Source organism: Agaricus bisporus (genome assembly GCF_000300575.1).
Source record: "Agaricus bisporus var. bisporus H97 unplaced genomic scaffold AGABI2scaffold_5, whole genome shotgun sequence".
NCBI classification, from domain to species: domain Eukaryota; kingdom Fungi; phylum Basidiomycota; class Agaricomycetes; order Agaricales; family Agaricaceae; genus Agaricus; species Agaricus bisporus.
In genome coordinates, this window is record NW_006267368.1 from 1,337,990 (window position 1) to 1,351,845 (window position 13,856).

The window sequence follows — 13,856 nt, forward strand, 5'->3', positions numbered from 1 at the left end:
TTAGAAACGGGGAGATGGTTGACGTGCCCCGTTCATTCATCAGCGCTAAGTCCCGCAGACCTGCCCTAAAGTGTCAGATCACTCTGGTTCCCCATTACTCAGTGATCACCCATTCCAAGCACAACTCCCTTCAGAGCCCTTGTAAGTTCCTTTCAGTTAGACTGTCTACAATCGCCTTAACACCATAGCCAACGTTAGTTTACCATGTCCAATCTCCCACTTTTTAGAGATCCGTGGGCTAAGAGGAATGCTTGGCGTCAAAGCTCTGTCTTCCAACCGCGCGTAATGTTCCGAAATATCTTCCCTGGCTTCGGAATTGCTGTCGTCGCTTTCTCTGCCTATGTCCTTGCCGACAACTTAATTTTCAGCTCTGAGCACAATGAACGCCAGCACCACTAGACCGACCCCGGTCAGTCAACCATTATTTGGGGAGGATGGATTTTAACTCGTTTACCACAGTATCATACATACATGTATTTGGGTTTAGGATGTTTCGTGGCTGCATAAGCAAATTCAGTAACCCAGTAGTTGTGATTTGTCATTGCGGACAACAAACTCCGTGCACTTAAATGCAGTGCCTACTTGGTTGAGAACTTGGTTGAGAACATAAGTTGTGTGTAACATATTCTGTGGGTGTCTAGGTGCCCCGGTGGTCATGTCCTGGCGCGCGTGCACTTCTGCGGCCCGGTTCTCATGCATCCCGATTCCCCACATACTTCGCACGGCCGTGGCCTCCGTATTCTGATGAGCAGAGTAGAACATTGTGATGGCTTGTGGAAATCTTTCGTGGGCGGCACCGATGGTCCTGGATGATGATACAACGTCCGACTTTTGGAACTTGGAGTTTCCCCATAATGCTTCGGATATTCCGTGGCGTCGGAGTGTCATTTCCTGGATGCAATTCATAACAGATTTCTTTGATGACCGGGGTGGGTTGGCTCAGCATAAATAAATCCTACTAAGGTGTTAGCGTCCCGAACTCACGGTCGTCGTCTAGTAGTATTCTCAATCTAAAGCCGAGAGTGTTCATGACGTGATTGATAAATCTGGTAGGCCATCTTGCGCTTTACCAGAAATCCGGAGAATTCTTTAGTAGGACATTTGTAAGATTTCCTTCGAATTCGACATGCGTTTGACCACTCCCGGACAGTGGTGAACATGTGATCCATTCCAATTTTTTTCTGTCATGAACCAATTTGAGGAAGGCGTCCCTGGAGACACCTGGGAATCATTCTATGAAAGGTCGGTTGGGACACCAGTAGCGTCTTTCGGTATAGCCGTTACTCAGAACCTTTTGCCCCTAAGGGTGAGGAGATCATTAAATTCGAAGTCTTCTGCAACAAAGGGCGTCTAATAGCAAAAGACGTTTGATGTGGTTTTCGCAATTCATGTCGGAAGCGGATGAAAGGCGGAGGTGTGGTTCCCACAAGTGCCATGGGCTGCCGACTCACATCTCAATTAGTCACTTCTTTTGTGGGTTCTCCATAGGTTCATCACATCTTGATTATGGCAAGAATTCCCCGGCGCTAATCCGAACTTGAACAACTTGTTTATAGAACTTGGCAAGCGATCGCTCCCATAACAATATCACAAACCAACCCAGATAAGGACCGCGGAAGCTGAGGCATGAAATTTTCACGATCAGCTGTATCGCGCTACGCCTGGAAAACCGGCCCCAAGATGACGAGTAATTTGTCACTACCACAGGCGTGTACGTTCAGGCACACACGATTTTATACTCTAACCCAGATTTATGTATAAATTCAACACACTCCCGGGAGAGATGCTTTGTTCAACATTCACGCCCTTCCCCTTTCAATGGCTCCGCCTCAGCGACCCTTTACTGCGATTGTCTTTGACATCGGGGATGTTCTATTCCAATGGTCTGCAACCACCAAAACCTCTATCTCACCAAAGACACTCCGCTCTATTCTCAACTGTCCGACATGGTTTGACTATGAACGTGGACGCCTGGCAGAAAACGCTTGTTATGCCGCTATCTCACAAGAATTCAACGTCAACCCAGACGAAGTTCGCGACGCTTTCAGCCAAGCGCGCGACTCTCTCCAAGCAAACCACGACTTCATCAGTCTCATCCGTGAGCTGAAGGCACAAGCAAATGGTCGTTTACGTGTGTACGCCATGTCGAACATATCTCTTCCTGATTGGGAAGTGCTGCGGATGAAACCTGCTGATTGGGATATTTTCGACCACGTCTTCACATCCGGTGCGGTTGGGGAACGCAAGCCCAATCTCGCCTTTTATCGCCATGTTATCGCGGCCACCGATCTGCAGCCTCATCAGACAATATTTGTTGACGATAAGCTGGAGAATGTTCTCTCAGCACGTTCCCTCGGGTTCACAGGCATCGTGTTTGACGAGCCCTCCGAGGTCAAACGTGCGCTTCGTAACCTCATTGGGGATCCTGTTCAACGAGGAGGTGAATTCTTGGTTCGGAATGCCGGAAAGCTTGGCTCTATCACAAGGACTACTGCAAAGCACGAGTCAATCCCCCTCGACGAGAATTTTGCTCAGCTTCTTATTCTCGAGATAACGGGGAACAGGTGCGTTAGCTTCTTGTAGGGTCTTCTGTCGTAATACTAAATTTTTTCTGGTGTTTAGGGCTTTGGTCAACCTCGTTGAGCATCCTCAAACGTGGAATTTCTTCCAAGGTGCGCTGCTAAAATAAACATCCAGTTGCGTTTCGAAGCTCATTGTGGGCGTCCCGTCACAGGCAAGGGCCAGCTGACAACAGAAGAATTTCCATTCGATCTCGATACAACTTCTCTTGGTCTCACGATCCTCAAGCGAAGCAGGGAAATCGCCGATTCAGTCATGGATGAAATGCTGGAGTATGTCGATCCTGATGGTATCATTCAGGCAAGTTTCATTTATCGGCTTGAGAAAATAAAGACAAAAACGTTCTGATGGGGGGATGTTTCTAGACGTATTTCGATCATCGGAGACCACGTTTTGATCCAGTCGTGTGTGTCAATGCATTAAGCCTCTTCTATGCTTACGGCCGCGGGGAGCAACTGCGGTCGACTTTGACATGGGTACATGAAGTCCTTCTCAATCGAGCCTACTTGGATGGCACACGGTACTACGAAACAGCCGAATGCTTCCTCTATTTCATGAGCCGACTTCTCGCCACTTCAGGCGACCCTGACCTTCACTCCCTTCTTAAACCTCTTCTCAAAGAACGGGTGCAAGAACGCATTGGAGCTGATGGAGACTCTCTTGCACTCGCAATGCGTATTCTCGCCTGTGATTTCGTCGGAATCAGAGATGAAGTGGATTTACGCACACTTCTGACTTTGCAATGTGAAGATGGAGGTTGGGAAGTGGGTTGGATGTACAAGTATGGATCTTCCGGTATCAGTATCGGAAATCGTGGACTGGCCACCGCGCTCGCTATCAAGGCCGTCGACACGATGTTTCAACCCCAAATTCGGTTCTCTGAATCACCCACAGATACTTTGGTTGAAAACGCTATCCACAAACGCCGTCCCTCATTTTCCGAAAAATTCCTCGGCAAACGTCCTCGCAGCGGATCGTTCAGGAAACCTTTACAGTGGATACTGCAAGGTTCCAAGCTTCGCAAATCTGTCGAAATAGGAAGCTAAACGTGATCGAACATCCAAGAACAAATTTTAAACAATTATAACCTTCGGAACTGCAAAACGACCCGGCGCTGTATTTAAACACTATTGTGAACATGCTGTGAATATTGCTTTCTATAGTCTCCAGACGTACCCCCCTCGTCTTAATCGGTACCTCTCGTCTTGTCGTTGTCTTTGTTGTATGTACTCGTACTGCTTCCCAATATGCACCATCTACTGTAGTGAAAACCACCCTATGATATACAAAATATAAATTCGTATGCCAAAAGAAGTAAATTTCATTCAACCGCGTAGATAACGGCGGTAAACGGGATTATCTGTTTCTTCGACATACGAATAATCTAATTCTTGCTTCAAAAAGGAGTCAAAAGCCGAATGATCCGAAGGGGGAACTTGGATTCCGGCAAGAACTTTGCCAAGGTCTAAAAAGTTTTTTTTTAAATGTCGCATCTACGATGAACCAGCTCAAACTCACCTCCACCGTGGTTGCGGTAATGAAATAGAGAAATATTCCAGCCTTGATGCAGACCTGTGAGAAACTTTCGCAGGGCTCCAGGCCGTTCCGGAAATGCTATATGAAATTTCTGTTAGCCGCGGTATATCGGGCAGATAGGTCCGAGGTGCAACATACCGAACCTGAATATACGCTCATTGAGAACTGTATGACAACCGCCGACCATGTATCGGGCATGACTTTTTGCAAGCTCGTCGTCACTGATATCAAAGCCTTTCATATCTTCAGCCTCAAGGGCAGCCAAAACTTGTCGAACTTCGTTTGCTCTATTCGGAGAATCAAGTTTGAAGGATAAGAGGACGTGTGCTCGGTCACCATCCCCGGAGATGTTGTAGCGGTATATGAATTCTGTGACTGCACGTGGGTGTATCACTGAATGCAGGGCGACGAAGCTGTGGGTTAGATGATCGATAAGAAAAACCGGGATCGGGGCCGTAAAAGAAAACAACATACCTTCCGGGTTTTTCAGGAATGTCCACGCTGAGAAGGGCTTCGCGTCCTTCGCCAAGTTCCGCACGTTCTGCGACGAAACGCAGGCGATCGAAATTCATATTCGCTCCACTGATAACGGCCACCAGCTTTTTTTGTGCACCCACAAGGTTATTTTTCAGAATATATCGCTTCAATCCGGCAAGGGCAAGGGCACCCGCCGGTTCCGTCACGGAGCGGGTATCTAGAAGGACGAATCAGTAAATGAACAACGGCTTGGCAAGCATCCTATCATACCTTCAAAAATATCCTTGATAGCGGCACAGATTTCATCATTATCGACGAGTACGATCTCATCGAGGAGCCGCTTGCATATTCTAAAGGGCTCTGCGCCCACGATTTTCACAGCGGTACCATCGCTGAAAGGCCCTACATCATGCAGGGTAACGCGCTGGCCTTTTTCGATACTGCGAGCCATGGCATCACCATCGACAGTCTCGACTCCGATAACTTTGGTAGTCGGGCTGCCGATACGTTTTACATATTCCGATATCCCGGCGACGAGACCGCCACCACCGATGGCACCAAAGATGCCATCGAGTCTATCCGAGTGTGTTAATTGCTTGAGGATTTCGAGGGCTACTGTCCCCTGGCCGGCGATGACGAGGGGGTCATCGTAGGGTGGAACAAAAGTAAGGCCATGAGCGGTTGCGAGTCGGGCGCATTCAACTTTTGCTGCATCGAAATCGTCTCCGTGAAGCACGACTTTTGCACCCAGACGAGCGACACTGCGAACTTTGATAGATGGGGTGGCCTTTGGCATTACGATAGTACATGGGATGCCCAATCGAGTACCAGAAAGGGCGACTCCTTGGGCATGGTTTCCTGAAAAAAAGAGGAGATCAGCATGGTGTTTGTGAATGGCGCGAAAAGGGGCAATGTGTTTCTGCGCTACGCACACTGACCGGCACTACAAGTGATGACGCCTTTCCAGCGTTCTTCTTCGGTGAGAGAGGCCATGAAATTGTAAGCTCCTCGGATCTTGAAGCTGAAGACTTCTTGGAGGTCCTCGCGTTTGAGCCATATTTCGTTGCCAAGCTTTGCGCTGAGGTTCTTTGCGAGGACGAGGGGTGTTTCTTTGACGATCTCGTATACTTTGGCGTTCAGGATGAGCCTAAGGTAATCGGGAGTGTTGTCTGAAAGGAGATGGTGTCTAGGGAGACGGGGGTAGGTTGATGAGACATGGATAGGCTCTGGAGCGTTGGAAGAATACTCCAAGGTTGCGAGGGGGGCCATGAGGGATGCTGGGCAGCGGGTGCCGGTCGATGAGATGAAATTTCTGATCAAGAAGCCGGCACGTGCCGCTTTGGGGTGGCCGGTCCGACGCACGACCGCGGTCGCCCGACGCATTGTTTTGGGAAGCATAAATTCGGCGCGATGGCGGGGAGGGGGTTATAGAGAAGAGGGGGGCGAAGGAGATGGCATAGCAGCGGGATTTATAGCCGCGCGGCGGATAGGGAAGGCTCATCCGATAATGGGATGTGTAGGGTCTTTGAACACGGAGCCTAACATCAGCTGGGCGGATCTTGCATTGGAGCGGCGGTGCGAAAGAGGGAGGGACGGGTACAAGGAGGCCGGCAGGGGGCGGACAAGGCGAGTTCCTTCCGCGAGATAAAGACTGTGAGGGTCGCTGGCGGTGGGTTCAGGCGCGGTCAGTGATCAGTGATACATGAGTGGATTGTATCTCTGGTAGTGCAGTGAGAGGCTGGGAGGGCCAATGGGTGGTGAGCTCTGGGAAGGACGCGCAGAGAGGTCACATGACGGGGTATGGGCGGAGAAGCTGGAGACTCACTCGCCAGACGCTTCAAGCCATGGCCCAGGCTGCCACCATGGGGCCTCCCCTCTCTCCCCGCGAAATCCGCCGCTCTGGCCGCCGCTCAGCCCCCTCTGCCTCTACCAGCGCATCCAAGTCTCCCGACGCTGACCTCCCTCCTCCCAAACAAAAGGACACCACACAGCGGGCCTCCCAGCCATCCAGGAAGCGCACAAAGGACGACGCTGACGACCACCCCGACGATCGCAAGCACTCCACCACCGCCGCCGCACACTCCTCCACTTCCTCCAACTCGTCCAACTCCAAAGGAAAGCGCAAGCACAAGGAAAAAGACAAGCAACGACTCAGCATCGATGTCACCGCAGAACCCCTCCAAGACCCCGTCGACGACAAGACCTCAGATCCTCCCGAGGAGGAGGAGCAAGGCATCACCCGCTGTGTCTGTGGCAGCAATGGTACCTCCCCACCCTCCCCCCTTCTCTTATCACCCTCCTCATACCCTTTCTAGGAGACGACGAAGCCGATGCAGGTGAATTCATGGTCCAGTGCGAGACTTGCAAGGTCTGGCAGCACGGCCTCTGTATGGGCTATGAATCCGAGGATCAGGTCCACGACGCTGATTATTACTGCGAACTATGTCGACCTGAGCTACATGCAGAACTTCTCAAGTCCGTTCCTATTCCTCTCGCACCCAACCTCCCTGCTGACTTTCCACCCAGAAAACTCGCCAAAAAGGCCCGACAGTCATCTGCTGTCTCCCACCCTGCCGCTGCATCACGTTTATCCCGGTCCCATTCCCCAACCCACCTCAAACAACCCTCCAAAAGGCGTAATACCATGAACAGTCGAGATGCTGCTTTTGACGAGAGTCTGAAAGAGATTATCGAAGCCAGCGCCGCAGAGGCCGCTGCTGCCCAAGAAAATCCCACCGGAGATCATCCTCCGCCCAACATTTCCAAACTTGAGCCCGAAGACGAGCCCGAGGTTGGATCAAATAACAAGAGGAAACGAAAGAGAATCGAAGACGACGCGTAAGTCTGGCCTCTCCCTGTATGATCATCACTCATAAGTTCGTATAATTAACTAGTCCAAGCAAAAAGCGCACTAGGTCTGCATCCACCGCATCGGACCCCAATTCTTCCTCGATTCCTCGCCCTCCTACACCTCCACCAAAACCCGTTCCTGCCACCAACACTACCAAGCCAGGCGGTCGTGCGAAGCGTACAGCTCGTAAAACCGTCCCCGCTCCCGAGACGTCCGCGCCCCTAGACGGTGACGAAAGTAAGGGACACAATGTGTAATGCTTTTTTTACCTCTATCACTCACGTGACCCGTTCTAGCTACGCAGCCTGCTACTGCCACCACCACCAAACGACACGGGGGTAACACTCGATCCAAAGCAACAGGCGCTGCGAAGCGTCCACCCATCTTACAATCAAACTCTCATGGCAATAACAATATGAGCCATGAACAAGGATCTCGCAGAGGCCCATCTCACAATACAAACAACCAGGGCGGTTCTACTCTAGAATCGACACGTGCATATCGAAATTCCCATGCATATGCTGTCTCTCAACAACCTCTCTTCACCTCATGGGGTCTACCAGACTATCTGGCCCACCTCGAAGAAATGCTCCCCACAAATACCCCCCAGCCGCTTGAAATTCACTCGGGCGTGGGTTCCACTGGTGGTGGAAGAGAAAGCATGGAAAGAACCATGGAGCGAGGTGTCAAAGTCAAGTGGCCGAGCAAGCGGACGAGCGTCGGTGACATGAATAAACGAGTGCGGGCGTTGGTAGAGTGGGTTGGGCGGGAACAGGCAAACGCACTCGACCGCGAACGAAGGAAGAACTCTCTGGAAACAGCGCTCAAGCAAGAATCGGAAACATCGCGTAGAGATCTCAACGGTGCAGGTGATGACAGCACCATGTTGATTGATGGAAGTATTCCTCCATCATACTCTGGTCAGAATAAAACGGCGGAGCCAGAACAAGACCCGTCCAGGGTTGCGTCAAGCGCACTATGGAAAACTGATGATGGAAAACCCATGTCCACGATGAAGATGATGGAAGAGCTGATGGAAGAGCTCATTGGATTTCAGGAGAGATTTGGTCCTGGTGCTAAAACTAGGGAAAGGGAGAGACGCTCACTGATCGCGAGCTAGCTGTGGGCCAGATTTTTGAACTCTTTCATTTTGTTCGTGTGTCTATTACGCTTTCTCGGGTTCCCCTTCGCCTATTATGGTGTATCATTATATTTTATTATGGCCGTTCACTTAATTCGCTTTCACTCCGTGTACAAATCAACTTGTTTGCCAAGGACCTTACCCTATAACAACAGGATACGTCACAATTGCCATTTCTGTCAAATGCATCTTATGCATTGACGCTCAAACCAACTGGAGGCTATCTGCGCCCAACTATGACTTCCAACGATATCGATTCCCATGACAATTCAAAGCTACCGTCAGACCTACACTTTTCGGATTCAGACGAAGAAGACGAGGACAGCAGTGGATTAATGCAAGCTGGCGACTACTCTTCACGCATGGATGAAATCATGGACGATGATGAAGATGAGGGGGATACGACATTCAAATCGGACAGTGATGGCGATGATGTTTTCGTTTATGAGGGTCTTGATTCTACTGTACAGACGGTTTCCCAGAATTACCGGGACCGTTTGCGGGAGGCTTTGGGAGGAGATGATCTAGTGGGGGAGGACGACAGTGAGAATGATGACGATGATGTACCGGAAGAAACAAGTGCTGTGAAAGTGGTTGTAGATGATGAAGGGAGTCCGGTATGTATTCATGTCCAAAATATTTGCATTTCATGTTAATATAGGACTAGTTAGAAAGCTTCCCGAACACAACTTCGTCATTGAATTCTCCATCTCCTTCGTTCCGTACAATATCACCCATACCTCGAAAAGCGTCTTCCAAAATTGCGAGAGCATTTTTAAATCCAAATGTATCCCGCCTCCGCTCACATCCAGCCGGTTCCTCTCAATCACCAGAAACGGGTCATCCTTCCTCTTTCACCGACTTTTATTCATTCTCGTCACCTCATATCCTACCTCCGACATCACGTACACTGTCCCGCACCTCATCTTCTTCAAATTCCAACTCTCCCTTTCCAAGTTCCTTACGAACTCGGGATAATCATGAAGTGATAGCCGAGATCACACAAGGGCTTCAGAGAGACGTGTTTCGATGGACGAATCTAGAAGCAATTACTAGGGAAGTATATGCTTCTGGAGACAGTTCAAGGAAGAAAGCGATGACTGTGCTTGGGACGCAGAGGTTTGAGAGTCCGACTGTGTTGGCTGCCAATGGGTATGTATGTATTGGTACTTCGGACGGTAAGATTTTGGTATATGATTTCCGCCAAAATCTGCAATGCGTTTGTGGTCAAGATCTTCCTGGTAAGTTTCTACTGGTTCTTGTATACTATCTATATTTCTTATGATCATTTACAGAAAACCAACTTGGAGCTGTCACGGCTCTCGCACTCTCGCATGACCATACATGTGTCGCAGCGGGCTATTCAACAGGATACATCCAAATATACAATCTCTCCAACTCAACAACTCCCATACGCTCCGTTCCACCAACGTCACTCTCGCTTGTCTATTCTGGTCGAAAAGAGGGCCACATCCAGGGCTCACGAATTGTCAGTCTAGGTTTCGTGGGCGGTCGTCATACAGCCGTCGTTTCAGCGGATATATATGGTCTCGCGTTCTATCATTCCCTGGGAAAAGTCCTCTTTGTCGAAGCTCCCGATATTCTGCGAATTCTAGGACGATACCCTGACCCTTCACCACCTCAAGCCAATACTCGAGAACACACGGTAAAGCATAGGAATCCTCGGTATACTATTCTTATGATGGCGCCTTTGCCGTTGGGCACTTCGCCACATGTGACGGATAAATATAATCTTGTGGCGATGTTGACTCCGACTAAGATGGTGGTTGTAGGGTTGAAGCCGAGTCCGAAAACGTGGTTTAAGATTGCGAGGGGTTTGGATGAAGGCGGGGCATGGCGCTCACAGACTACGTGGAGGGGTACCGTAGCATGGTTTCCTAGTATCTTCCAGGAATCTAATTCTGGGAATGAGAGCGATGAAAAGAAGGAGGAGGGACAAGGACCTCCGACGGCTCCCGTGCTTGCGTTTTCTTGGGGTCATTCGCTGCGGGTTGTTAAGATAGAGGAAGTCAGGATTAGGCAAGTTTTCAAGAGCGCGAAGTCGGGAAGGGAAAGGGAGTCGGAAGTTGGTGCTATCAATTACCAAAGTATGCTTTCGTGGACTGCTGAAGAAGAAATTCTAGCGATGCAGTGGTTGAATTCTCAAGTGTGTCGAGTGTTGTTTATTTTTGGTTTGAATGGGATTCCTGACACATCTTTATAGCAATTGGTTATTCTCACTGAAAGTGAGATGGGTGTGTTTGACTTGCGGGAACGCAAGTTGGTTGAGCAATTGAAGTTTGATTTTTCATCATTAATGTCGCCTTCAATTGCCAACACGGTTAATGGGAATATTAACTATCAAAACTCTATCCGAGATGTTTCGCATAGTATGCGCATATATAAAGGGAAAATATTCTTATTGGTAAGGTTTTTTTTCACTCTGATAATGATTGAACTCAACACCAGTATGCTATAGGGCAGAAGCGAAATCCGTGTTGGCACCCTCCTTACTTGGGCAGACAAAATACTATCCCTTGTTGACAATGGCGATTTCCTTAATGCCATTGAACTTACAAGGTCATATTATCTTGATGAAGCGCCTGGAAATCGAAATTCACTGCCGAGTGATTTAACGCTTCGTCAAGAAATTATTGGTGACAAACTCCGAGACCTCATGATCGCATCCACACGCTATGCTTTTTCAGACGACAGAATGACCGATTCAACGCATGTCACACCAGATGGACGCGGCGTAGATCGAACGGTTCTATTTGAAAGCCTGGTCGTAACCTGTTGTCATGCATGCATAGCATTGAACGACACAGAGTTTCTGTTCGAGGAGCTATTCCAAAAGTACGATGATTCCGGTATTTTGCGAATCTATCTGCGACATTTGGAACCGTTTATGCTCAATAACGAGATTCGTTTTGTGCCACCGAGGATTACGCAGCGATTGATCAGCCTGCATGAAGAGGATGGAAGGCCTGATCTTGTAGAGCGCGTTATATGGCATATCGATCCTGCTTGCTTGGATATCAACCAAGCTATCCACCTATGTCAGAGACATAACCTTTACGACGCCCTCATATATGTCTATACGCGTGCACTACGGGACTATGTCGCTCCGATTGTGGAACTTCTTGGTCTCATTCGACGGGTGAATATCCATCGGAGGGAAAGAGCGGAAAATAGGGATGAATCCGAGCATGATGTTACCGACTCGGAATCTGGGATTGAGCCTATGATTCTACATTCGTATAAAATTTACCCTTACCTCTCTCATGTCCTCTCCGGACTCACATATCCCAGTGGAGAACCACTTCCGGAGGATGAAGCATTCCAGGCAAAGAAGGACATATATACGTTCTTATTTTATGGGCGGTCCACTGTCTGGCCACCGGGGGACGATGGGAAATTGATATTGACTTCAGACGAAGAGGGTGGTGCCGAACCTACGCATCCTTATATTCGGCAATTGCTCCAATGGGATTCAGAATCATTCTTGCACTCCTTGGATATCGCATTCGAGGATCCCTTCCTTCATGATGAAACACAAAAGAGTATCAACCGACTTATTGTCGTTCGTATACTGCTCGAACTCGTAAATTCACCCGATGCGTTACCTTCGGAGGATGCGATTTTCTTGCATATCTTCATAGCCAGGAATGCTCCCAAATACCCACACTTCCTTTTTGACAAATTGTCGCCAACCATCCTGCACAACACACTGCTGAGCTTAGCGGAAGGTGGAAGGCTTGAGACGAGAGAAGATCGACAGCTCGCCGCTGAGTATCTTCTGTCTGTGTACAAACCGCATGATACCGAAGACATCTGCACTTTATTTGAAGCTGCCGGGTTCTATAGGATTTTACGGACTTGGTATCGACGAGATCGTCGGTGGGATCTTTTGTTCATGACCTACCTGAATGATTCGGATATTCAGTCCCCGGCGGTGTTTGAGAGATTAGATGAGGTGTTGGCAGCAGGCGCGCAGTCAAATAAGGGTGTATTGTCGACACAGCTAGCGGTCACCTTGGAAGATTCTTTGGGTCGGTTACTTGAGCTCGGGGAAGCCGAAACAGCACTTTTAGTTCAGACCTATGATCCTCAATTGCATCGTCGTGCGTTAGATGTGCTGGGTGGTTCAGATGCAGATGACAAGCGATTATTGTACTTGCATGCACTGTTCTCCACACTCAAACCCGGCAGCACTTCCACGCCTCCTTCGGAACCCTTGAGCGCGATGTTGTCTGATCTCGGCCATACATTCATCAATCTTCAATGTCGCTTTCATCCACGCGAGACAATCGCCGCTCTGGAAATGTTACCTTCACATCTCCTCCGGTGGGATGATGTCATTCAGATCTGTGAAAGCAACCAAACTCAAGATGCTGTAGTCTGGGCGTTAGATGTTCGGGGAGAACCGCAAATTGCCCTTGATAGAGCTGCCGAATATCAGAGAGACTTGGCCTTACAAATCGTACAATCTTTCAAGCAACCTTCTGATGAGCCGGATGTTCAACTTGATCCAGCGATAGATGCCCTTCGCGCAATCACTCAAAGGGGTATTGACATTTGTCTGCGACGATCTCGTAAATCATCCGACGTTGATATACCTCTGGAGGATATCTGGTTCACGTTGCTAAACAGCCAGATTAAAGTGGTACAACTCGTGTCTGCGTGTCAGCCCTCTGGTACCACGGAGCAGGATCAAGAGGTCGAGACCAAGTGTCTAACAGAATTGCGCTCACTTGTCCAAAAAACATTTGGTGCTCTTGTCTCAATCACTTCGACGTCAGCTGTATCTTTTCCTCGCCTTTTCAAGCGTTTGGTCAATTCGACCACTTCAGCGGCGCATTCTCATTATGATGAATTCCGTATAATCCTGACGGGCATGTTGGAATCGTATCGTTCTGATGGTGATATGCTTACGATGACTAAAAGCTTGGTGGAACGTGATCTGTACGATACGATAGCAAGTTACACACGGCAAAAGTCGCGGGGCTGGACGTCGGATCGGGGAATTTGTATATACTGCCGCAACCCTCTTTCAAAGTTGTCGGGTTCTGAGACACCTGAAGTGGATCTTTCATTTCGCATTATCCTTTCTCGAGCTGGGAAAGCGTACCATTCTCATTGCTTACCGAACTAATACTCTAATATCAACTTCAACTTATTTATACCACGTGGAATAAACAAATTAGACATTCGGCTAGTTTGACGTGGGCTAGGAGTAAGGAAGAAATGCGATAACTATCTATTGTGTAT

General features: G+C 48.9%; 5 protein-coding genes across 5 annotated transcripts; 4 read left to right on the plus strand and 1 right to left on the minus strand.

Moving 5' to 3' along the window:
- The first annotated feature begins 92 nt into the window (after positions 1 to 92).
- On the plus strand, positions 93 to 592 carry AGABI2DRAFT_192662 (hypothetical protein). The gene is made up of 3 exons (XM_006461062.1): positions 93 to 141; positions 189 to 409; positions 460 to 592. Exon 2 carries the CDS (start codon positions 205 to 207, stop codon positions 397 to 399), a length of 195 nt encoding a protein of 64 aa, XP_006461125.1. The 5' UTR covers positions 93 to 141; positions 189 to 204; the 3' UTR covers positions 400 to 409; positions 460 to 592.
- A 1,102-nt stretch (positions 593 to 1,694) lies between these two features.
- AGABI2DRAFT_192664 (hypothetical protein) lies at positions 1,695 to 3,887 on the plus strand. The gene is made up of 4 exons (XM_006461063.1): positions 1,695 to 2,564; positions 2,623 to 2,672; positions 2,735 to 2,880; positions 2,946 to 3,887. Exons 1-4 carry the CDS (start codon positions 1,819 to 1,821, stop codon positions 3,624 to 3,626), a joined length of 1,623 nt encoding a protein of 540 aa, XP_006461126.1. The 5' UTR covers positions 1,695 to 1,818; the 3' UTR covers positions 3,627 to 3,887.
- Positions 3,888 to 3,908: 21 nt separating this feature from the next.
- Positions 3,909 to 5,862, minus strand: AGABI2DRAFT_221645 (hypothetical protein; the record flags this gene model as incomplete). The annotated part of the gene is made up of 6 exons (XM_006461064.1): positions 3,909 to 4,045; positions 4,099 to 4,194; positions 4,255 to 4,529; positions 4,591 to 4,810; positions 4,864 to 5,451; positions 5,532 to 5,862. Coding segments are annotated over 6 exons (1,647 nt in total), but the record flags the coding sequence as incomplete, so codon positions are not given.
- Positions 5,863 to 6,736: 874 nt separating this feature from the next.
- AGABI2DRAFT_192666 (hypothetical protein) lies at positions 6,737 to 8,729 on the plus strand. The gene is made up of 4 exons (XM_006461065.1): positions 6,737 to 6,855; positions 6,909 to 7,431; positions 7,488 to 7,681; positions 7,741 to 8,729. Exons 2-4 carry the CDS (start codon positions 6,938 to 6,940, stop codon positions 8,562 to 8,564), a joined length of 1,512 nt encoding a protein of 503 aa, XP_006461128.1. The 5' UTR covers positions 6,737 to 6,855; positions 6,909 to 6,937; the 3' UTR covers positions 8,565 to 8,729.
- Positions 8,730 to 9,459: 730 nt separating this feature from the next.
- Positions 9,460 to 13,752, plus strand: AGABI2DRAFT_221648 (hypothetical protein). The gene is made up of 5 exons (XM_006461066.1): positions 9,460 to 9,811; positions 9,896 to 10,614; positions 10,666 to 10,752; positions 10,810 to 11,015; positions 11,073 to 13,752. Exons 1-5 carry the CDS (start codon positions 9,682 to 9,684, stop codon positions 13,738 to 13,740), a joined length of 3,810 nt encoding a protein of 1,269 aa, XP_006461129.1. The 5' UTR covers positions 9,460 to 9,681; the 3' UTR covers positions 13,741 to 13,752.
- Positions 13,753 to 13,856: the final 104 nt, after the last annotated feature.

Coding starts and splice junctions, on each gene's coding strand:
- AGABI2DRAFT_192662 (XM_006461062.1), top strand. CDS start 205: ATGTCCAATCTCCCACTTTTTAGAGATCCGTGGGCTAAGAGGAATGCT.
- AGABI2DRAFT_192666 (XM_006461065.1), top strand. CDS start 6,938: ATGGTCCAGTGCGAGACTTGCAAGGTCTGGCAGCACGGCCTCTGTATG. Junction 7,432..7,487: donor AAGAGAATCGAAGACGACGC/GTAAGTCTGGCC, acceptor ATAATTAACTAG/TCCAAGCAAAAAGCGCACTA. Junction 7,682..7,740: donor GCCCCTAGACGGTGACGAAA/GTAAGGGACACA, acceptor GACCCGTTCTAG/CTACGCAGCCTGCTACTGCC.
- AGABI2DRAFT_221648 (XM_006461066.1), top strand. CDS start 9,682: ATGACTGTGCTTGGGACGCAGAGGTTTGAGAGTCCGACTGTGTTGGCT. Junction 9,812..9,895: donor AAATCTGCAATGCGTTTGTG/GTCAAGATCTTC, acceptor ACCAACTTGGAG/CTGTCACGGCTCTCGCACTC. Junction 11,016..11,072: donor AAAATATTCTTATTGGTAAG/GTTTTTTTTCAC, acceptor ATAGGGCAGAAG/CGAAATCCGTGTTGGCACCC.
- AGABI2DRAFT_192664 (XM_006461063.1), top strand. CDS start 1,819: ATGGCTCCGCCTCAGCGACCCTTTACTGCGATTGTCTTTGACATCGGG. Junction 2,673..2,734: donor AACGTGGAATTTCTTCCAAG/GTGCGCTGCTAA, acceptor GTCCCGTCACAG/GCAAGGGCCAGCTGACAACA. Junction 2,881..2,945: donor ATCCTGATGGTATCATTCAG/GCAAGTTTCATT, acceptor GGATGTTTCTAG/ACGTATTTCGATCATCGGAG.